Consider the following 23,292-nt stretch of genomic DNA (forward strand, 5'->3'; position numbering starts at 1 on the left):
TGACCACACTGGGTGCATGTGCCACCCTCAGCCACTTTGATCTGGAGGAGGAGTCTTTGGCTTCCCCACCCCATGCACATACCCCCTCTCCTCTCACCAGAGTGGGTTAGGAGAGCCTTACCTCACCATGAGAAAGGGATATAAGGGTACCAAAGACTCTCCAGGTCAGTAGTAGCTCTGCTGTTTTTAAAGAAGAGCTACCTAACATTTTTCCATTTCCACATCCCCGTGACGTGAAGGGTCAGGAGACTGATGTGTCTTATTGGTATCTGCGTCATTTTGATGGTTAAAAGTTTGGAAGTGGCTACTGTCAGCTCTCCTGACAAAATGGAAAACATGAGGCCCTGGAGAAAATGTAGATGAAAATTATAAATAAACTTGTGAGAAGAAGATTGCAGTGCAAAACGCATCACGTTGTTCTTCAATGATCTGGGAACTGACTGAAATTTTTTTAAGACATTTCTGTGACTAATTCTTCAGTAGCTTTTCAAAAACAAGCTTTTTCTTATTTAGTATTACTTTATTATTCTTTTTTTTTTTTTTAGTGACCTGGCTTCCAATGGGAATATTTTCCAATAGAAATTTGGTGCTAATTTAGTGTGGATATTCTTCAGTGGTTCATAATAAGATAACTGTTCACTAAAGCTTTCATGGAAATGACCATCATGCATTCAGCTAAAGGAAGAGTTCTGTGAAGCCACACCAGTATTACAGAGGACACTGGAGTGTCAATAATTGCCCAGTTTCCCCAGATAAACCACACCGTGTAAAGTACAATGCCCTGTAATAACAAAAACATTATTCTCAATAAAATTATGTTTGTCAGTCTCATGATTGTTACCCTTGACATTTCTTTTCCAGGCAAACTAGAGAAATACAGCTCCAGCTATGGGACAGCTGTACCAGTCTCACTTGATTTTTAACTGGCTGCATGTTACCTAGAAATCTTAAGGAAATTAATTAGTTTCATGTTAATTTTCTTATTTATTCCCAATGGTAAAAGAGTTGGAGTGAGTACAGAGAAGGCCATGAAGATGCTCTCAAGGTTGGAGCACCTCTGCTATGGATACAGGCTAAGAGGGGGGTGGTTCAACCTGGAAAAGAAAAGGCTCTGAGGAGACCTTAGAGTCCCTTCCAGTGCCTAAAGAGACTCCAAGAGAGCTGGAGAGGGACTTTGGACAAGGGCCTGGAGGGACAGGACAAGGGGGAATGTCTTCACGCTGCCAGAGGGCAGGGTTAGATGGGATATTGGGAAGGAATTCTTCCCTGTGAGGTTGATGAGGCTCTGGCACAGGTTGCCCAGAGAAGCTGGGGTTGCCCCATCCCTAGAAGTGTTCCAGGCCAAGCGGGGCCTGGAGCAACCTGGAAAAAAAATGGAGCCAGTGTTTAGAAGTGGATTGGTAAGTCAAAATGATAAAACCTGTCAAAATGTGTGGTTTTTTCAGAAAAATCGTGGTTTTCTGGTTGCCTGTCTTCCCTACAGCTGTGAGACAACACTTAGCACCCTCAACAGTCTGTGAGGCCCCCAAGAAACCCGACTCTGTAACACAGATGTGTCTGCCCCTGTGATTTTAGGGGTCTCAGTGGTAAAACAAGGCCATCTGAGGACAGTGAACAGCTGAAATTGAAATTTTCAGTTGTCTCCTCTGTTTTACTCTGGAAAAATGTGTCATGCAGCAGCAAAACTCTGCGTCTGATAGGGACAAATCTCAGAGAACTAATATATCATCTATTTTCCTTTCAGGACTTTGGGAGGTGTAGTGGTCACAAAAGTAAGAGTTGCTATTGCCATTAGTTTGGGGGCAAATATTAAAGAATTACAATCAAAAAGAGTAGAGAAGCCAAGTGACACTGAGCTGCTGAGCCAGTAGAGCTGTGGTGATTCATTTCATATATCTTGGGCTGTGAAGCCCAACCTCTTATTTTCCAACATCTGACTGCTCAACACTTTTCTAATCCAGCTATTTTCACAGCTATTTTCATATGGGACTTCAAAAATTGTGTGTCTAAAACTGATCCCATCTTCAGGTCACTGGCAGCAAAGACCAAAGAGAGCATTTTTTTAGCCCCCATCTCTTCTTGAATGCTCATTTTGAGCTGGCCTCATCACCCATGAGCAGGGTTTCTGTTCACAACCTGATTACACGCCAGCCCTGAGCAGAATGAGAGTAGGTTTTGAAGAGATCAAGCAACAATTGATAGATTAAGGCTGGGAATAAGCTCTCTTTATCTAGAAAAACTATAATGAAAATAATTGGAAAAATGTATTTTGTTACTTTCCCAGAGGAGATGATTAGGGAACCTGAAGGTGAAGGCAGCTCTATGGAATGAATGGTTTGGGTTTTAACTGAAAATGCTGAAGCTCAAATGAAAAACTGTTTTAAACAGCAGGAGGGGCTTTGCCCATTTTTTAAAATTGGGGGTTTTTTTATTTGTAGGAAATACATTTGCTTAATTTGTTCATCCAAAGTATACCAACTGGGACTAATTATCCACTGTGTTAGACAACATACAAACACGCACAGAGCCAACCTCTGATCTGGGAGTCACAATCCAGTGCTCAGTTTCAGCAAATAACACTTGATAAGCCAAAGTGTTCGTTCTTTTTTCTCTTTTTTTTCTCCCCATTTATTAAAAAGGGCTCCTAGCCAAACCCTCAGTGGCCCTTTCAGAAGCCAGAAGAACAAGGAAATACTGTGCCCTGGATAGTGCAGAGGGCTGGGTTTTGCAAATCAAAGCCAAGTCTCCATAGTCTGGAGCAGACTTTATGTCTGACATGAGCAGTTCAGCTCCTCTGTGCCTTCCTGACCTATTTGTAAAATGATAGTAGCACTCCTTGACCTCTTAGGGACAAGTTGAAGGTGAGGGCAGCAAGATTTGTAAAGAAAGTCCTGGAAGACTTTAAGATAAAATTAATATTTATAGATTTTTTTCATCCCGAGCCCCTGGGTCTGGATGGACTGGTCATTGGGTGCAGCTGTGTTTCCAAATGGAAGCAGTAATATTTTTATGCTTTCCAGTACTAAAACTCAGCACTTCCAAGGTTGGAGATGTGTTCCTCCATCCAACTTTGCTATTGCTGATAACATCACTGCTTATAAATGCCTGTTCCTGCCTCACTGGCAGGTGCACAGAGCAACTTCACTGCTTTTAACCTGATGCACACTCATAAAACCTGGGCTGATGTTCAAATCCGATTCTACCTCGTGAGCTGAACCATCAAAGGGAAAATGCCAGCCACAAAACTTGTGGAGTTCCAGCTTCTGGGAGGCTGTAATTTGCGATGTTCCAATGGCTTGTTGAGGTCAGTAATGAAAAATGAGCCAGTGAGGCTTTTATCAGATACATCACCAATTCTTTAGGATGGATTTCTCCTCTTTATTCACAGAGGGCAAAGCCTCACTGCAGGAGGGGAGCAATTGGCAATGGGAGCTCTCTCTGAGAGGGCAAAAAATCAGGAGGCAGAATTTTATTTCTTGATGGTCGTGATGAGCCGCAGATCATGGCTCACTTCAGCGGGATTATTTTTTGTTATATACAATAAAATGTATAGTTATTATATTATATTGTATCATATTATACTATATTATATATATGTAATTCCATTTTCTTAAATGTTTTTCTGGCTGGTTTGCTGCTTTTCCATCATTTTCCACCTTGCATTCAGGCTTGGTTACATTCATTTCACTGCCATTAATATCCAGCCTCCAGCTCTAGTCGGAAGCTGAATCCTTTGGAATCCTGCATCAGCCTGCCTCTCAAGGACCAAGCATTTATACCCCTGATGTGACCTTCTGTTTTTTGCTTCTTACCTGGGGATACCAATTTCATATCCTGGTTCTTAGTCCATATGCATACCTCCAGCATTTTAAAATGTGTCTTGTACTTTGGAACAGGCTCCCCAGGGCAGTGGTCACAGCACCAAGGCTGGCAGAGCTTAAGGAGCATTTGGACAACGCTCTCAGGCACAGGGTGGGATTGTTGGGGTGTCCTGTGCAGGGCCAGGAGCTGGGCTCAATGATCCTTGTGGGTCCCTTCCAACTCAGGATATTCTGTGATTCTCTGATCTTTTTATCCTGCACAAATACCAAACATTTGCAGTGAGATGTCCTGGTAAGCAACTCTGAGCTGATTACACTCAAAATTCTGCAGCTTCTCCAGAAACTTATTCTGAAGTCAGTATGCTATTAGTGGTAATGCAGAGGGGAAACACTGAGGAGGAGAAAGGCTGGTATGGGTGAAATCTAGTCATGAAGTAAGAATAAACAATCACTGTAAACAACAAAAACAGTGCCCACTTAGAGCAGTACCACAGAAGGGCATCTAGTGAATAAACTTATTATTTTCAGACCTCGTCAGACTCTTACACATACTTCAGTTAGGACCTGTCTAATTATAAGAGTGGGGAGAAGTGCTGCCAACAATACCAGTTTGCCAAATATTTTACTTTGCAAATGTATTCATTTGTTGGTTGAGCAGCAAGAGCTCTGGAATAGGACATTTCTACCCAACAAGATTCCAACTGTGCAACAAGATGCAGAGATGATGTACATGATCTGGGGCTGTTTGGGCAGCACCAGCGTGGGATCTCTGGGTAAACAGGGAACTGCATTTGCAGAACACTTTAGGAAGTTTACTGACAGCACTGGAGCTGCATGGTGGGTCACCACCATGCAAGAGTTAAAAAGTGTTCACCTGACAGTCTACCCTCCTGCTGCAGGAACCTGCTACCTGTAGGAGTTCAAGTGGGAATTAACTCTTTGTTGGCAGAAACCATGCCCTGTGCAGCAGGGAGGCTGTCGTGGGGAGACATGGTCAGTACCAGCAGTTCTGGAAGCAAAGCATCCCCTTTCTGTCCCACTACAGCCCTCCAGCTCCTGGGTATTACCTGAAAGTACCTTAAAATCAATTTTTATGAGGGCACTTCATTTGATATGACAGAAAAAATAAACCAGGGCCATTAAAAAAAAAATTTCTCCTTCTTTTTAAGTTTATGCAGAAAACAAAATGGGCCTATTCAAGAGTCCCTGGATGTAATAAATTAAATTTCTGGTTTGGTCAAAAATATCTACTGGGAAATGAAAAGTTACTCCTAGAGAGGTGCCCCACAAGTCAGCTATTTTAAGGGAGAGCAGAAACAACAGGGTATGTGGTATCACTGCAACATTAACCACTGCTGTAAGGTTATATGGGAGGGAGAACCTGCCCCCTGAATTAAGAGTGCCTTAATTATGTGTCTCTGAGCTTCTGCTGGGTCCCAGGCTCAGCATGATTCATGGCTTTGGGCTTTGGAGGAAAGCTGACTCCTCGCAGGGCCATGTGGAGAGGCACAAGATGAGCCTGCTGTGACAAGCCTCTCCTCTTCCTCAGCCAGAAGATGATGAGCACAGTGAGAAATCACACGGGCTCTGTACATGCACACAAGCACTGACATGTGGGCTGTGTTGTTTGGGTACTTTGGACAGATTTTAGAAGAAGCAAACCAGACTTGACTCCAAGATGTTACAGCGTCATAGCACCCAGATAATGTACAGACTGAGTGATAAACTGGGAGTGAGTGTAAAAGTGCATGTATCTACTGAAAACTCTTCCCCAAAGAAATAAAACTGCGTGGTTTCCACAAAACCCCTGGGGAGAAGCTTACGCCCCTGGAGGCAGCAATGCAGACACACAGGCAATTAAAAAATCATCAGTTCTTAATGATTCTCTCAGCATCCACCACTCACCTCCACAGCAGAGATTTTCCTTCACCCAGATTTGAACTCCTGTAAGATTTGTTCATTCTGTTTCCTTGACTGCCAATATACCATCTGAGTTATACAGTGCCTCTTGCTTCCTTAGGGGTATATAAAGGAAAGCCAACAAACTTTAAATTGCAATTAATTTATCACTAGACACATTATCTTCGGATTGCTTCACTATTGCCTCAACAGCATTTGCTGCCTGTCTTTGGTGAGGGCAGGGCTGACAGGAGCACATCAATCTCTTCCTGTTTGCCCTGTAGGTCTGTAAATACCAACTACTCCCAGGCACCTCTTGTGAAAGGAGTTGCACAGCCGGGAAGGTGTGTTGAGTCAAAACCTGCAAGCCCAGACATTCATCAGGAATGATAATAATGTGCCATTTTCTGAGTTATGTGTCTTCATCTAAGGGTAGGGAGGGGTACAGCTGGTTAGCTGGGGCTAGGGCAGCTGGGGTAGCCCAGATTGTCTCCTTAGGAAGGAGATTGGAGAGAGACTTCAGCCGAGGCAACTGCAGTGGGGGGATTTCCTTGGAGAAACTCCTGGGATAGAGTCTGTGGGAGAACACCAAGGAGACCATGGGGCACAGAAGGACAACATCCATAACAGGTGCTTTTACAAAAGCATATTTCCACGAAGTATGGAAAAATATGCCATGCTATGACATGGGATACACGCTTTGAGCAACCTGGTCCAGAGGAAGGTGTCCCTGCACAAAGCAGGGGGGTGGAATTAGGTGATTTTTATGGTCCCTTCCAAGATCCCTTCCTTTGGCCATTTCTTAAAACACAATTTCAATACCGCTATTCCAGGTAATTAATTCTGATCACAAGGTCCCCCCAGGGAAGGAAACCAAGACACATGAGAGCTGGGACACGGGGAAACTGAAACAGAGGGTGCAGTCACAGTACATCCTAGGCCTGAGAGGATGCAGGGCTGAGTAATCTGTATATAAAGAAAAGGTCATTTTGAGGGAGGATTTGCATGGAGGAAAGTGGTTTACAAGTAGTAGAAATAAATAGTCCTTGTAAACCACTGGAGGTGATATAAACCAGCTGGGATGAAAAGAATCAGGGGAAAAAAGCAGACTTTTCTATACAACCCCAAGAAACCATAAACCCCTTCCTGCCATCCTGCCCTGACGTTGTGTTTTACACACACCTCTAGCTCAGAAAAAAAAAAGATCTGCTGCTTTTTATCAGTCTAAGTAAAGGCAAAAATTTTTCCTACCCTTAAGAAAAAGGTTTGCTTCAAAGCCTTTAGCCTTATGCTGGAATAAACCTTCCATAGGGCCTATAATTTTAATCATATTTGAAAAAATCGGTTTAAAAGAACAGAAATTGGAATTGGGGGAAGTATCAGGCAGTGGGATAAGAGTCAGTCTAATGGACTGCTTCTTATTTCCTCTGTCTGGCTTAATAAAACCAGATCCAGCAGTTTATTGCTTAATGAAATGTCATCAGGCAACTTCAAACAGATCAAGTTCCTAAGCTAACGAACAAGCCTGGAATATTCCTTCACCATGTGTCTTCCACAAATTTGGAAGAGTGCAATGGAAAACATACAGAAACATGCTCCCCTTGACTGCTGAGCAAACCCAGCATTGCTGGGTCTGAAGGCAGGAAATGCAACAGTAGGTGCGTTCCTTCAGTATTTTGGGATTTTCCAGGCAGAACTGCACCGTCCCTGCTGTGCCCAGACAAACACCTACCATCAATTTATCAGTAAAAGCAGTCCCCTGGAAGCCACCCAGATATGGGAAACACACCCAAACTTGCCAGGTGGCCTCAAGGATGTCTGAGATGTCCTGCAGATGAAAGAGTCAAAAAGGAGACCTGTACAAATGGATGATGGAGTGGGCTGTTAGCAAGGGTGGCTTTTATTCCAGTGCAGGAGTGGAAAGGGTGAGCAAGATAAAGGAGAGATCTGGGAGCCCTGCAGACCACCTGTTCCCAAATCAAGGCAGTGTGTGCACTGATTGGTGTGATCTGAGCTGTTAAACATGTCCTGGTGAAGTTTTATAAGCCAAGCTTTTATAAGAAAAAAAAATACTTCAGGTTTCCAAAATGCAAGGCACGTGTTCTGTCATGTAGAATGAGGTGAGTCGGTGTTCAGTGAGTGACTTTCCATAGATGTGGACATTACATGAATGATGTTCTAACACAATTCCTCTCCCGAGGTATTTGTGGGCGTAATTAGGCAGACCTCTTAGAAATTGAAGGTGATGAAGTTATAATGAATGAAATTTTCACTTAAGTCAGGCTTAAAGAATATAATTAATGAGGAACAGGAAGAGTTGGGAGAAGGGAAAACATCCTGGGAAAGTCCAGTTGTCCTGGGGAAAGAGTAAATGCAACTGAACAGCAGAACATCCACTCCAGAACTTCCAGTCTCCTTACAAAACTTGCTGTTGCTGTTTGCTACACAGCAAAATGCTTTATTTATGTTCTGTGTTTCCTAAAGGAAAATATTGGGAATTGCACTGAATCTCTTTGGGAGGAATGAGGTAATTGGATATAACATGAAAAATCACTGTTCCCATTGCTTTTACCTATGACTTAACTATTTAATCATGCCCATTACATTGTGCTGATGGGTTCACCATGGAATGCAGATTTTAAAACAATCCCTGCCAACTGCTTCTCAGCCTTCAATATTTCTTTTTTGCCAGCCATGGAACAGTGTCAGACAGACTCAAAACACGTTTTTATAAATCTGTGCTCAAAAAAATGTGCTCACATCCAAACCTGGGCATGCACTGCCAGAGTTCTGAAGGCATGACTGCAAGGTGGCACATAAATCACATCACTGCATGGGTAGCCCTTGCTTTCAGCACACCAGCAAATAGGTCAGCACCAGTAAACAGGTCAGGAATTCAGGATTTGAGTTTAAAAATGAGATTATCTAGCAAAAGAAGAAAGCTGATCCCTGCGGTATGGACATTGCAAGAAACACAAGGTTTGGATTTTTCTAGTTCAGCATGAAAAAGCATTTTCACAGTGGGGTGAGGAATGGGAAAAAGAAGCTGTTAGGGGTTTTCCAGCTATATTTCTCTCACATCAGGGTGTGTATGATGGTATTACCCCTTCATGAGAGTACATCACATTTCTCACTTGAAACAGAAACTTTGGCCAGGGCATGAATGCCAGCTGGGGACACAGATGCAGCTCCCCCAGCATGTCCCAGCTGCCTTCAGGTCTTCTGGGACTGCTGGGACAATGTTCCACATGTACAGTCTCTCAAGATAAAATTGCATTAAGGCTGTGATAAAAGCCAAAGTACACAAGAATTAAGGCTAGAGTTGACCTCCAGCAGTATGGGGATTCTTCAGAGGTTTTCCTTATCTGAAAAGTGTTCAAATTGTTTGCCTTAAGAAAGTTTTTGTCTGATATAAATAATTAACGAGATCACTTGCCAGCACAGTAAACACACATCCTTTGGTAGTCAACACTGTGTGCACTGCTCTTACTTCTTATCTGCTCCTCCTTTTTTTGAAAGCATGTGCCACATTTTAACATCTTGGGAATTGCTTCCCACATTTGCCATCCTTATGAACACATGAATACACAAACTTGTGCCCTGGGAGCAGAGCTCGACTTCCCCTCCAGTTCCCCCCTCCTGTCAGGGTGTTGCAGAGCCAGAAGGTCCCCCCTGAGCCTCCTTTCTCCACCTGAGCACCCCAGCTCCCTCAGCTGCTCTTTGCAATGCAGACCCTTCCCTAGCTCCATTCCCTTCTCTGGACTTGCTCCAGCCACTCAATGTCTTTCTAATCATGAGAGGCCCAAAACTGACCCCAGGATTCAAGGTGTAGTCTCACCAGTGTCCAGTACAGGTGGACACTCACTGCCTTAGTCCTGCTGGCCACACTAGTGCTGGTACAAGCCAGGTGCTATTGGCCAGCTTGGACCACTGAGCACATGCTGGCTCATATTCAGCTGCTCTTGACCAGTACCCCCAGACCTTTTCCCACCCATCAGCTTTCCAGATGCTCTTCCCCACGCCTGGAGGTGGTTGTGGGTTGTGGCTGAGGGCCTGACAGGGCAGGGGTGGGAATCAGGCTTTATGTCGCTGGTGCTGGGAATGGTGATGGGACATTGAATGGATCCTGGTCTTCAACATGCTTAGGATATCACAGTTGGCACAGTAGCTGATAGAGCAAAGCCTCATGGGCTGAGACAGTTTAATAAGGAAAACAAACCAGAACCAAACAAGTGATGCAAAAGGCCACAGTGGCTCCAGGCCTGATGCCCTGCTGGTCCAGGGGCAGCAGCAGCAGCAGCAGTTGTGCTGCTGAGCAACATCATGAGGTGTGGGGCTCTCCCTGGGGTCACGGTAGCCAGCTGTCCTGGCTGTGTCCCCTCCCAACATCTGGTGCCCCCCAGGCTGCTCCCTGCTGCTGGGCTGAGGAGCAGAAAAGGTCTCAGCACTGTGCAGTCCCTGCTCAGCTGTGGCTCAGAGCTGTGTCCCCCACCCTGCTTTGGTCACAAACCCAAAGCATGGCCCCATGCAAAGTTAACTCCATCTTATCCACAACCAGTGCACATGCTCAGCGCTGCCACCGGCTCCACACTCAGTGAGGTTCCCATCTCTGGGCTTGTGTGTCCCCAAACCCCAAACTGTCGAGGTGGTGGTGATGTCACAGCAGGCACTGTGACATCATCACCCAAGCCAGTATTGGCAGAGCATGCAGTCGGTGGTGGCAATGTCACAGAAGTCACTGTGACACCATCTCCAAGGTCTAAGGCGTGAAAGATGGCTGCTTGTCAACCAGGAGAGAAGGTGGCTGAGGGGGGAGGTTAACTGGGGGGGGGGGGGGGCTCTGGTGTCCCTGAGGCAGCTCACATGCATCTCTGTCTTCACTCAGGGCTGGTGCACGAGTGTCAGGAGGAGAAAGGCCAGCTGTGTTGCAGCAAAGGCCCTCCAGACACTCACCATCAACCTGTTCCATACCTGCAATGGCACAGCAGGACAAAGTCTTGAAAGAGCAAGGTGAGAAGTCTCTCTCCCCATAGTTCCTATGGCAGCAGAGGGGATGCCAAAGCAGACTGTGAGCAGCCAAGAACAGTGGCAGAGGGAGGCAGGAGCTTCCCGACTGCCTTAGGGCAGGTACCCTGCTCTCCTGGGCCAGCCCAGGCTGGGCTGTGGGCACCTGCTGGGGCACCTGTACCTGCCCTATCCTGCCCTTCCACCAGGCCATCAGGGACAGAGCAGAATCTGGGGGACGATCCTGCAGGTGCACTTCCCCAGCCCCACAGAGGTGCTCATCCCAGGGCCATGTGCTCTCTCTCTCTCAGTGTGCCTGCTGTGTCGCCGGGCAGAGGCAGATCCGGACATCTGTGGGATCAAGAGGGTGAAGTTCAGGCTCTGTGTCCATATCTACTGCCAGGTGAGTTCTCGCAGGGCTCCCTCCAGCTTTCTGCCAGGGAAGGGCCCTTACTTGCTGAACTAAGGAGTTCCTGGCTTTTCCTGCTCTGCAGTTCTTTGCCAGCGGGCTTTTTCCACAAGAGAACTCGGAAGAATTTTTTGTTAGGGACACCAGACGCGTCATCCAGGAGGCAGCCAAGAAGGTGAGGACCTGGAAGGAGCAGGGAGCTTTGCACCAAGAGAGGCTCCTGGATTCCAGGAAAGAAACCCCAGCCCCAGCACAGGCAACAGCCTTGTGCACAGGCAGGTCTGGGGCTGTGAGCCCTCAGTGCCCACATCCCATGCCCTGCCCGGAGCTGCAAGGTAGCCATGCAGCCCTGATCCTGCTGCTCAGGGGCTGCTGTGCTCTTTCCAGCATTGTTTCGCTTGCAGCAAGATGGGGGCCACCATCACTTGCTGGAAGACTGGGTGTGACCGCAGCTTCCACCTGCCCTGTGCTCCACAGGGTGAATGCGTCACCCAGTTCTTCGGGCTCTACAGGTAAGGGCTCCCAGCCCTCGTGCTAGAGCCTTCTCGTTTGTCTTCAAACCACCTCCTGTCCACAGTGGCCAGGCAAAAGAGAACCCACAAGGACAGTTCCCAGCAGCCTCCCACAGCCAGAGGCAGAGCCCTCACAGGGGCTGGGGCTCCGTCACAGCTCCTCCGCCGTCCTCGCCATTGCTGGGGAAGGACTCGGCACTTCCCACCTCTCCTCACTCATCTCTTCCATCATGCCCCCAGGTCCTTCTGCTGGGAGCACCGCCCGCGGCAGGCAGTGCAGGCCTGTCCAAGGCAGAACAACACCTGCAGCATCTGCCTAGATACCGTGGAAGACAAAACATCCTACAAAACAATGGTGTGCCCCGCGTGCCAAGATGCCCACTTCCACCGGCCCTGCATCCAGAGACTGGCTCTCCATGCTGGCATCTGCTTCCGCTGCCCATGCTGCCAGAACCAAGAGCTGTTTCTGATGGAAATGCTCACCATGGGGATACGAATCTCCAAGAGGTTGTTTTTTCTCTTCCCAACTCACAAGACATCAGGCCCAAGTGCAGTGCCAGCCTAGAGACTGCCCCAGCAGGCCTGACTGCCTTCTGTCCCATGCCTCTTGTACTCAGCTTCATGGAGGAGCTGGAAACGGGGCAGGCAGAAAAGTAGGGATTGCCTGGGTCTACCTGGGGCAGATGGGGCTCAACACTTTCCCCTCCTTCTCCAGCAGACCTCCATCATGGGAGAGCGACCCAGCAGTCAGAGCATTAGATCAGAGGCACAGCCACTGCGACGCCAGCACGTGCCTTTGCCCGGGAGGCAGGAAGCACCCAGAGGAAGAGGGGTAAGTTGCCAAAGCAGCAATCCAGGGCTCTGGACAGGATCTTTGTCTCCCCACAGGCTCAGAGAGGAAGGACTAAGAAGAAGGGCTCTGCTGGGCCATCCCTTGCTGCGACACTTTATCCTCACAACCAGTATCTCGTTTTCTTCCCCAGACCCTGGGAACTGCTCCTGTGCAGCTCCTGTGCTGCAGAGGGCACCCACCGACGCTGCTCCTCTTTGGAGAGCAGCACCAGCTCCTGGGAGTGCAAGGGCTGTGCTGGTACAGAGACTGGTGGGTGGCAAAGCACTCGGTGCCCTGCACTGGGGCCAGAGGCCAGGCTGGGTCTGGCAACAGGACCTGGGGCTGGGCTTGGCTCCGGGAGGCCCGTGGGTACCAAGTGGCCTCTCCTGCCCAGGGGCTGAGTGCCCATCCTGCTGACCCTCCTGCCTCTCCTTGCAGCCTCCACTGACAATTCAGAGCTTGTCAGGCCCAACACCTCCAGCCAGGCAGCATCAGGGCTGTGCCATGCAAGCAGCAGCCTCCCCAGACACCCTGGGCCAGCCCAGATCCAACAGTGCACACAGAGACTACGGCAGGCACAAAACTCAGGCAGCCCCACGGTAAAATGCCCAAGGATCAACCGTGTGCCACTGCTGAGTGCTGAGACCAGCAGCCCCAGCACTTCCAGTCAGGCAGTGTCGGGGTTGTCCCAGAACACGTTTCCTGTCTGCTTTCCCTGCCCTCGGCAGTGCTTGAAGCGGCAGCGCCCGGAGCAGGACAACGAGTCCTGGACACCCTACAGCCCGCCAGCAAAACGCCGCAGGATCTCCGAAGAGCCAGCCCAGAGCGCTCCAGCCAGCGGGCCCAGCACCTCCAGTCAGGCATCGTGGCTGTACCGCAGCATTTGGGTGGCCAGCAGAGCAGCAGCACAGTTACTACCGCTGTACAGGCCGTCTTGGCTCTTCCCCAGCTCCGTGAGGGAAAACCGCTCCCAGCTGGGGCCGGTTCGGATGCGACACATCTCACGGCGGCGGCGGCGGGCGAGGAAGCCCTACAGCCTGCCCAGAAACCACCGCAGGACCAGGTGTGCACCAGCCCCACGCGCTGGGCCCCCACCACCACCACAGAAACACAAGAAAAAAAGAAAATAAAAGTTCGTTTGCACCGGGAGAGGCCACACTCCTTCCCCAGTCATCTTGCAGCCTCCTGCAACTGATGTCCCAGTTCAGGAAGGCACTCCAGCATGTGTGGCCCCTCAGGGACTCAAACTGTCTCATCGTGGCACTTGGTGTCAGGTGAAGCTTGTGGACTCAAAGTCCTGTAAATACATTGTATTAGCAGCAGGTGACGCGCAAAAATTCCACCTCCTCGCTGGAAAACATCTGGAATGCAATTCAGCAGCTCTGGTAGAATATTCCATTAGGAACCGGGGCACAGGGGACAGTCACTGCCCTGGTCCTGGTGCAGGCCAGAACGCCACTGCCATTGTCAACATCAGCTTGTGTTCAGCCACTGCTAACCACCACCTCCTGGTCCTTTCCTGCCAGGCAGCTTTCCAGACAGTCTTTCTCAAGTCACGTTATTCATGTTGTCCAACGTGCCATGTTCAGGGTTGACCTCAAACTCTTCAGGACATCGCTGATCACATGCATTAGGTGTGTTTTTACTAACACGTCCAAAAAAACCTTGAGTGATGTGCAGAGGAGGCTTTGGGAGCCTGGAACAGTCAGACAGGCATTTCTTTCTGTGCACAGGGCTACAACTCCCAACCAGAGATTAAACACCCATAGTCTGAGTGGAGACAAAGTGGCTGATCCTATAGCTCCCTACTAAGAAGGTGTGAAGGGAGGAGAGGTGGCCAGGCAGGGTGACGGGCTATAAATAGCAGCTGCAATGAGCTGCTGACTGTGATCTACCAATGACATAGGGATTTCAAGTCGGGGCACAGGCCCGGGTGTCTGAGATGTGAGGACAAAACTCATTCAGAGAGCTAGGATGGCTAACAGAGGGCTAAAAAATGCAAAAATAAAAAAAAAATCACATCCTCAGTCTCACAGAACATGTAGGAAAGTGTGTCCTAAGTGAATCTGACCTAGACTACATTTTATATTGGTTTTGAATATTAGATTTTCTTTTGAGCCTTTATCTTGAGCCTTGACAAATACACTTTTACTTCTGCTACCCCAGGAGCGTGGGGTTGCCCATGGGCAGTGATGCTCCTCATACTCCACTCACCCTCTGCCAAGAAAGGTAAAGAGGAGAAGGGGAGGAACAGCATGTTATTGTCCCTCAGAATTTTCTCATCACCTTTTTCTGCAGACCAGTGCTCTGCCCACACAGGCAGCCACAGGCAGGAGCCAAGAAGGCACAAGTTGAACCTGCTGCTCCCACAGCAGTCATCAAAAAGGGGCTCAGTTTTAGGCTGAAGAAGCCCAAATGCAGCTGGTGAGCCACAGTTTCACATCAAGACAGGGTGACAGTAGCTGTGTGCCCCAGCAGGAACAGTGCAGTGGAATTGTGGGATTCATGAAAACAGCCTGGGAGAGCTGGGGCTGTTCGACCCGGAGAAGAGAAGGCTCTGAGGAGACCTTATAACACCTTCCAGTACTTAAAGGGACTCCAAGAGAGCTGGAGAGGGACTTTGGATAAGGATATGGAATGACAGGACAAGGTAAAATGGCTTCAAACTGACAGAGGGTAGGGTTAAATGGGATACTGGGAAGAAATTCTTCCCTGTGAGGGTGGTGAGACCCTGGTACAGGTTGCCCAGAGAAGCTGTGGCTGCCCCATCCCTGGAAGTGCTAAAGCCCAGGTTGGATGAGGCTTGGAGCAACCTGGGCTAGTGGAAGGTGTCCCTGCCCACGGCAGGGGGTGGAATGAGATGACCTTTAAAGTCCCTTCCAACCCAAACCAGTCTATGATTATATAATACAGTGTGGAAACTAGGTTTGGAAATGGTCAGGGAATTGAGAAAATGCTTTTATTGTCAAAACCTGTGAGCAGCAGCTGCTTCCCAATCAGTTTTAATTCAATCTTCTGCCGCTTTAAACTTTTATGGATGAGCAGGAAGAAAAAATAAAACTTGTCCCTGATGAAGCTTTCAGACAGCGCTGGGATTAGGGACCTGATGAAGAGGAGGAGGAGGATGTGCTGCAGAGGCAGCAGTGGGTGATCTTAGAATCATAGAATCATAGAATCAACCAGGTTGGAAAAGACCTCTGAGATCATCAAGTCCAACCCTGGATCCAACCCCGCCATAGTTCCCAGACCATGGCACTGATGCTACATCCAGTCTCACCTTAAAAATCTCTACCACTTCCCTGGCCAGCCCATTCCAATGGTTGATCACTCTCTCTGTAAAAAATTTCTTCCTAATATCCAACCTAAACCTCCCCTGGCACAGTTTAAGACCGAGCCCTCTTGTCCTACTGCTGGGTCCTGGGAGAAGAAACCGACCCCCACCCAGCTACAGCCTCCTGTCAGGGAGCTGGAGAGAGGGATAAGGTCTCCCCCGAGCCTCCTCTTCTCCAGGCTCAACAGCCCCAGCTCCCTCAGCCTCTCCTCACAGCACGTGTGCTCCAGTCCCTTCCCCAGCCTCGCTGCTCTTCTCTGCACCTGCTCCAGCCCCTCCATGTCCTTCCTGAACTGAGGGGCCCAGAACTGGACACAGCACTCCAGGGGTGGCCTCACCAGCACTGAGTACAGGGGAAGAATCACTTCCCTGCTCCTGCTGCCACACCTGTTCCTGATCCAGGCCAGGATCCATTGGCCCTCTTGGCCACCTGGGCACACTGCTGGCTCTTGTTCACCTTGCTGTTGGTTAGAACCCCCAGGTCCTTTTCTGCCCAGCTGCTCTCCATCCACTCTCTCCCCAGCCTGTGGGGCTGCCAGGGGTTGTTGTGGCCAAAGTGCAGGACCCAGCACTGGGCCCGTTGGAATCAGCCCATCCCTCCAGCTTGTCCAGGTCCCTCTGAAGAGCCCTCCTGCCTTCCAGCTGATCAACACTCCCCCCCTCTTGGTGAGCTCAGTCAGATAAAACAACAGAGAAAGCAGCTGCAAGGATCTAGCTGTAGTATCCTGTAGGATCTAGCAGGGATGTAGCAGGGATCTAGCAGCCCACTCCGCCTACAACCTCTTCTACCACTGCTTAATATTAAAGTCTGCTTTAATTTTCTGAGATACATCTTTACCAGTATTGCTTGAATGACCCTCCTTCAGAGAGAGCTCTAAGGTGGTGGTTGGGGGATACAAGCCCATGGGCCAGTGGTCACCCACGCTGTGTGATGTGTTCCTGATGTTAATTGTCTGCTTGGAGTCTGGTAATGAGCAGGGATCATATTCTATTAATAGTCTTCATTCTTTCTCAGTGACTAATCTCCCTCCTTAAAAATTTCAAAGCCTCACATCCACAAGATGGATGGAACTTAATTGTGGAGTTTCTGGCTGCTCTGCTACTACTTTAATATTTCCTATTCAAATCCACAGTGACGTCTCACCTCTGCACTGGGTACTGTAACAAAACTCACCTCTCACACTGATTAGCAGGCAGGAAAACATCACTTAAATCAATGTTAGTCCCTTCCACAACAGATTGACAGTATTTGTGAACAAGGGAAAAGCAGCAGTTGTTGTGGATCCTCACACTGGGAAAGCTCTGGCTGCTGCTCTCAGAACTAAGCTCTGAAAACAAGATCTGCATGAAGACAAAACATCACTGGAAACATTTAAACATCTGGCTTGTTTAGCCTTAATAAAGAGTGAGGCGTCATGTGCTGAATCTTTAAGAGAAGAATGAAGTGTACTCCAAGCCCCGGGTAATAAGAGCAGGGAATCAAGGCATGAAAGGGATGAAGTGGGAGATAACGACCCCACTGGGCAAAGGAAGAGCACTTTTTGACACTTCCCAGGTTTTGGGAGAGAGTACTTGCCTGGAAAGCAGGGCTGAAAGTAGCTCTGTGACCTGCTGCCATTGCCAGCACTTTGTTCCTGCTCTTGCAAAGCTTCATCGCTCTGTGCAACCTCAGTGAGCTGTGCTTCCTCCCACTGAGCTATTCCAGATTTTCGTATCCTCATCACTTTTTTGTTCTTTAGATAAATATTGATCACATCCCAGGTTTGTCTTAAATTGTGCAATTATCTTAAATTCTCTTAATTGATCACACTCCAGGTTTCTCTTAAATTTAAATTCTCTTAAAACATATTCTCCAAAGATCCAAATTTTAGCTGTGCCAAGAGAAGGGAAACCCTCAGGACTCTTTCACAGGGCAAGGCAGGCAGCAGTACTTCTCTGACTGTGCTGGATTTCCCACCAGAGCTTGTTCTCCCCCTGTTCAGTATTTTTACCTTCATTTCTGGATTGAGATCTCACCTGTTCCAGCCTCACTGGAGCACCAACACAGTTTCATGGGCAGAGTTGGCCCAGCCATAATGAGACAAGGAAAGTTGTGCCACATGGGGAAGGAGGTCTCAGGCACCACCATGGTTGTCAGCCTTCCTTTTTGGTTTTAATTTATTTGTTATTGGTTTAGCATGTGACCACCCACTAGCCTGCAGAAGAATAGTGTGGGCAGAGGACTAGATTAAACCAAAATGTTCCTGCTCAAGCTCATGGTGTGTGAATTACAAACTGTTGACTTTCAGCTCGGAAAAAGAAAAGCCATCCCCACCCATCTCTGAGCACCCTGCACTCCCCAGGCCCCCACCACAGTGCCTCCCCCTCCTCATAAGAAGTCTGGGCTGCAGCAAACATCCATTTGGAGGATCATCAGGAATACCTTGAGACTCTCCTGGGAAAATCTGACAAGTGGATTCCTCACCCACAAAATAAAAAACCCAACGAGTCCTCAAAGGGCCTCTCAGGGATGAAGTTCTTCCAGGTTGCCTAATGACAAGCTGTTGCTCCCACCTGTGGACATAACCAGTGCTTAAAAAGCCCTGGTATGTGATCCCAGTTCATCTCCACAGGGCCACAGAGAGCAGGGTCTTTCAAAATTATAGTCTTTGATCAGCTCCTTCACCAGAAGAAGCAGCCCTGCTTGAACAGGTCCCTCTGCAACCACCCAATGTCTTTAATGATGCCGGTACTTCCTGCTCCAAACGCAGAGGCTGCACAGGGACACCTTCCCCATTTGGCTTTAATCCTGTTTTCATTTTTGTGCTCTCCAAGGTTAAATTCAGAGCTGGGAGCTCCAACCCAAGCCCTTTAGCTCTGAGCCTGTACCACATGCAAATACCAGTCCCTTTCTCACGCTGCCTTTGGCCTTGACGTGGAGCAACTGTTCCTGCACATGGGAGGGAGAGATCAAGGACTGTATCAGCAAGGCCACAGCTCTGTGTTTCTATTCCAACTGCCTGACATTTGTTGCATCCCAGACAATACAAAATGTCCCAATTGCATGGCTCTGGTCCATGCTCACACAGAGCCTCCCCCAGGGGAGCTCAGGGGGAGCAGCCTGATGCAGAGGCACAAAGCCATGCGATATTTTTGCACAACAGCATCATTTTCTTGGTCTTTTTCTCTCTTCCCCTTATTCTGCTTTGCAACCCTGGGTGTGTATCAGCACCATTTACTTAGGGATCACTCCATGATGGCACTGTTTAGATGCCAGAGGAGGAATCATGGTCCTGTCATGCCAGGCACAGGGCACCATCAGAGGAAGGGACACTCGCTGATGTCTCAAGAGCTTGTAGTCCATCAAATGGGGTGGCAGATGGAAAGCACATGGATTATCCTTGTTCTGTAGAGGGAGAAGGTGCTGTGCTCAGCAGCAGGGCAGTGGGATCTGTCCTGCATGGAGCTGGGTGACTGAAGGTCACTGGGACTTATCCTGCATGGAACTGGTTACCGTCCACAGGTCACTGCAGTTCTTTCAGCACCAGCTCCCCAGGAGTGACCTGGGACTGTCAGCAGCTAATGAAGCATGAAGTGCCATGGACTCCCCAAGAGGAGCTGAGCACTGAATGGTTAACGTTGTTCCACTCCTTACGTCAGAGTGAGCAGTCAAAACTCAGTATTGGGGGTTTTTCCCTGAAGACAAAATGGGGACAGAGCTGGGTACTCCTCCAATGGTTTCCTGTCCATATGAACAATATAACCCCCCATAAAGGATCCTTTTCACAACTACCTGCTCCAACAAGGCTCCCCCCACTCACCACAAGGACAGCCTGTACACAGTTACACATCTGTAATGCAAACAATGAGGAATTTCCTGCTAAATCTTTAGTCCTGACCAAGGTTTGTGTGTTAAACTACTGAAATACAGTATACAAAACTGTTTGAGTTTTTCCCCCTGCACCTCCACAGTTGCTGCTGCTCCCACCTGTGATGAAAGGGCTGGGCAGTCCCTGTGAGACTTACCTTATCCTGGTTATTCAAAAAGATGAGCATTTATCATCAGAGAAGGCAGGAGCTGCCAAGTAACTGGTGGCAGAAGGTGTGGAGCACAGAATAATCACCAAAACTTTCATGTGCTTTGTGATTTCCTCAACTGTCCTACCTCCATTGGGATGGAAGTGAGTGAAGGCCCCTGTTGGAGAAGCTGTTCTATTCATGTTATTCAGAAAATGCTTCCAGTATAAAAATTAATTCATATTTATAATGATATCTGATTGTAGTTAAGGGTAAAAGATGAAAAACTCTAGAGGACTACTGGAAAATAGATGTTCTTGTCACCTATAGCTGCAGGTAAGGGGAGCACTCCTGTGCATCTTCTCCCTCAAAGGTCTCAGGATGATTTCTGAATGCCAAGGAAACTCCCACCACATCCATGTGAGGCCTGTAACTCCTCCAGCACAGCCCTAATTGCCAAATACTTTAATACATATTGACCAGGCCTTGATTGTATTGCCAACAAGAGCCAGATGGAATGTACACCACTGCCATTCCTACCAGGACAGTCCATTTGAGCCATGGTTTTACTCCTTGCATAAAATTAGGCTCTGATACAACTCATCTGAGGCAGGACAGCCTCAGAGTCTGCTAAAAATACCTATGGCAGACAGGAACGGAGTGTTTAGAGGGTAATTACTCGCCTTTCTCATTTCACAGCTCTTCCAAATGACTGTATTAGCTCGAGGATTAGGTCTCCCATGAGTCAGACCCCAAGGAAGAGCCAGGAGTTCATCCAAGGTCCAGGCCTTTGTTTGGTTTGAGCATTGTGCAAAGGGTCAATACTCTTGAGGGGCTTTCTGTGCAGCCTAAATCATGGCAGATTAATAGGATTTTTTTACAGGAACAAGTAGGAGTTGCTTTCTACCCATATTTGTTTGGACAAGTGCCAATAACAGCCTGGGGATTTTCCAGACAGCACAGTCTCTGCTCAGATTTCTCCAAACAAGCCAGAGCAGAGGGGCAGAGAGCGTTGAGGGAAACAACTGAAGAGGGTTCATTATGGCCACCTCTTATCTGTGCCACGTCAACATCCAGCACAATGGGCTGCAGGGGGAGGACAGGCTGCCTCAAGGACAAAAATAAAAGCACAGTAACTTCCACTGGAAATTAAAAACAAAGCACCATTCTCACCAGCAGCCCAAGACAGCAGCTCTTCCTTGACCCCCGAGCAATCTGACTGCAAGGGGCCAGGATAACTTCCTCCTGCTCCCTGTGTTTTACAGATGAAGCAGGACAGTTGGACTTCATGGTCTTGGAGGTACTTTCCAACTTATTCTATGATTCCACGATTCCATGAAAATTACCACTCTCAAGCATTCGATGACCCTCCAAATGACCCCCAAGACCTGTTTCAAGTGATGCCCAACACAGAAGCTTTGTGGGCTTCCCACCAGAGTAGTAGGAGGAATTTTTAATTTAATTTTTAATGTTTCATAGTGCCAGTACCACTTTTTTCCTTGTCTGCTTCTCCTGCTGAGGGTTGAGTGAACGTTCAGCAAAGCACTTCTTTTTACTGCACAAATGCAGCAACTCCAACTGTTTAAGCCTCTCACTCAGGATTGAAGCGCCACAGGGAGGCCTAGGGAAAGCAGTTCCCAAGTTTAAAGGTATATTTGAAATTTTGTCTCAAACCTCCACCTTCTCCTTTGCTCTACTTCAGTACTGTGAGAAGGAAAGCCTCTTTTTTCCCCTCTCTAAGCTTTCCCTACATCCCTCTCAGCCAGAATTACTGGGCATTTGCCACGCTAGAGGTACAGGAATTCTTTTTACAATCCCCTTTCACACAAGATTAGCCACAAGAATGCACAGTGCATGTTACTTTGAGATAGTGCTTGGAGATGAGACTGAAGTTTGTGTCACATTTTGCTATTAGCCAAGACCAAAACCAAGTCCCCAGGAGCCCCAAACTTCAAAACTCTGCACCCGGCAGTAAATTCTCAGTTTAAAACCGAGCTTCTGGCTCCACCTGCTGCCGGAAGGATGGAAGAGATTAAAAAGTAGCTACAGCCAAAAAAAAAAAAACAAACAAACAACTAAAAAATAACAAAGAAACAACTAGGGCCTGCTTTTCTACTCAACTTGTCCACCAACATTGTTGTTAAAAGACAAAAACAAAAGAGATTGCTTCACCATGGAAAATTCTACCAGGTTCAAGATGTGCAGCTCTTGACCCGGTCATGACCACCAGGCACTTGGGTCCTATTAAGCAATCTATTTTGGTAACTTTTTAACTTTAGAAAATGCTGTTTGATGACACAAATTCATGGCTGAAAAGAAGCCCAGGTAAAGGACAATGTCATAAGCACGGTTCCCAAGACTGCCAGCAGGAAGGGGGGAAAAAAGGAAACCCTGCATTTTATGTTTTCCCATCTCCCCCTGTTCACTGTGCGGCTCTTGCCTCTCAGTGTTTCACTTGGTGCCTTTAAATCTTGGTTTATATTTGCCCACAAAGAGTCTAATTTTTTCTTTCTATGCCAGGATATATATTTTGTGATTTCATGCCAAAACCCACGCACGTTTCCTGTGCCAAAGTGCACAGGTGCCAGCACAATTGGGCATTATTTCCGCACACAAAGCTCCCAGTGAAGCCAAGGGCTGCCCTGGGTGCCCCAGGAATGCTGGTTTGGCTCTGGGGTGCTTGGATTACCTCCATGTGTTTGCACAGCACTGAAGGCAGAGTCACTGCTCATTTAGAAAAACATTGCATGCACCTGATGGAAAGAAACATTAGAAGCTACTTCACAAAAATACATGCAGGTCATATGACAGAGGCAGATTAGGCCTTTACAGCCAAATGCTTAAAGGAACATTTTGGAGATACATATTCCTACCTTTAGAAAGTTACATTCCTATATAGCTCTTGCTAAAGAAACCTAAACCCTCTGGACAAGCAATGCAAGCTCCTTCCAATGCCATTTTGAAAAGAAACTTCAATTACAGCAGCAAAAAGCATCACCAAAGCAATGCCATTTCCACACTCTCAACTCCAGCTAATTAAAACTTAAAAAAAAATACACTAGGAAGGTACAGAAAGGGCATTCTCTGAGTTTGCATTTATCACTTCTTCACCTCTTAGAAAGGTGTCATGCAGAAACCAAGCTCATAGTATTTTATGAAATGTCTTATATGTTTTCTTTGTACACTCTTGTGTGCATACTACACTAATTTGTAAATTATATTCAGTTTGGCCTCCTTTGAGTCAAACTTTGCTCAGCACCAGCCTTTGGCTGAGCTACCTGCACTTGAGCAATCAGTGGAACAAGTACAAACCCCAAAGCACTGGGTTTCTGGCACTCAGCAGGTGAGGGCACTTTAGTTATCTACATTTTTTTGGTAATAAAAAGCCCTGAAGAAAATTTCTGAGGCTAATTAGGATCCCAGACAATAAAAGCACAGACGGATTTACAAGCACATTAGTTATACAAGCAGCTGTATTTGAGTTTGAG

General features: G+C 47.6%; 1 protein-coding gene across 9 annotated transcripts; it reads left to right on the forward strand.

The window, feature by feature from the left end:
* The first annotated feature begins 10,426 nt into the window (after positions 1 to 10,426).
* LOC116790553 (PHD finger protein 7-like) lies at positions 10,427 to 13,831 on the forward strand. 9 transcript variants are annotated; one of them, XM_032695629.1, is made up of 9 exons: positions 10,467 to 10,520; positions 10,606 to 10,730; positions 11,036 to 11,127; positions 11,272 to 11,308; positions 11,538 to 11,645; positions 11,886 to 12,152; positions 12,364 to 12,477; positions 12,629 to 12,747; positions 12,916 to 13,831. In XM_032695629.1, exons 1-9 carry the CDS (start codon positions 10,494 to 10,496, stop codon positions 13,605 to 13,607), a joined length of 1,581 nt encoding a protein of 526 aa, XP_032551520.1. In that variant the 5' UTR covers positions 10,467 to 10,493; the 3' UTR covers positions 13,608 to 13,831. The 9 variants fall into 9 exon arrangements, with proteins under 9 accessions (XP_032551526.1, XP_032551523.1, XP_032551520.1 ...); XM_032695628.1 differs by having other exon boundaries at positions 12,361 to 12,477; positions 12,916 to 13,828; XM_032695631.1 differs by having other exon boundaries at positions 10,473 to 10,520; positions 11,219 to 11,308; positions 11,521 to 11,645; positions 12,361 to 12,477; positions 12,916 to 13,819.
* The last annotated feature ends 9,461 nt before the right edge of the window (positions 13,832 to 23,292 follow it).

This window comes from Chiroxiphia lanceolata, chromosome 8, assembly GCF_009829145.1.
Source record: "Chiroxiphia lanceolata isolate bChiLan1 chromosome 8, bChiLan1.pri, whole genome shotgun sequence".
NCBI lineage: Eukaryota > Metazoa > Chordata > Aves > Passeriformes > Pipridae > Chiroxiphia > Chiroxiphia lanceolata.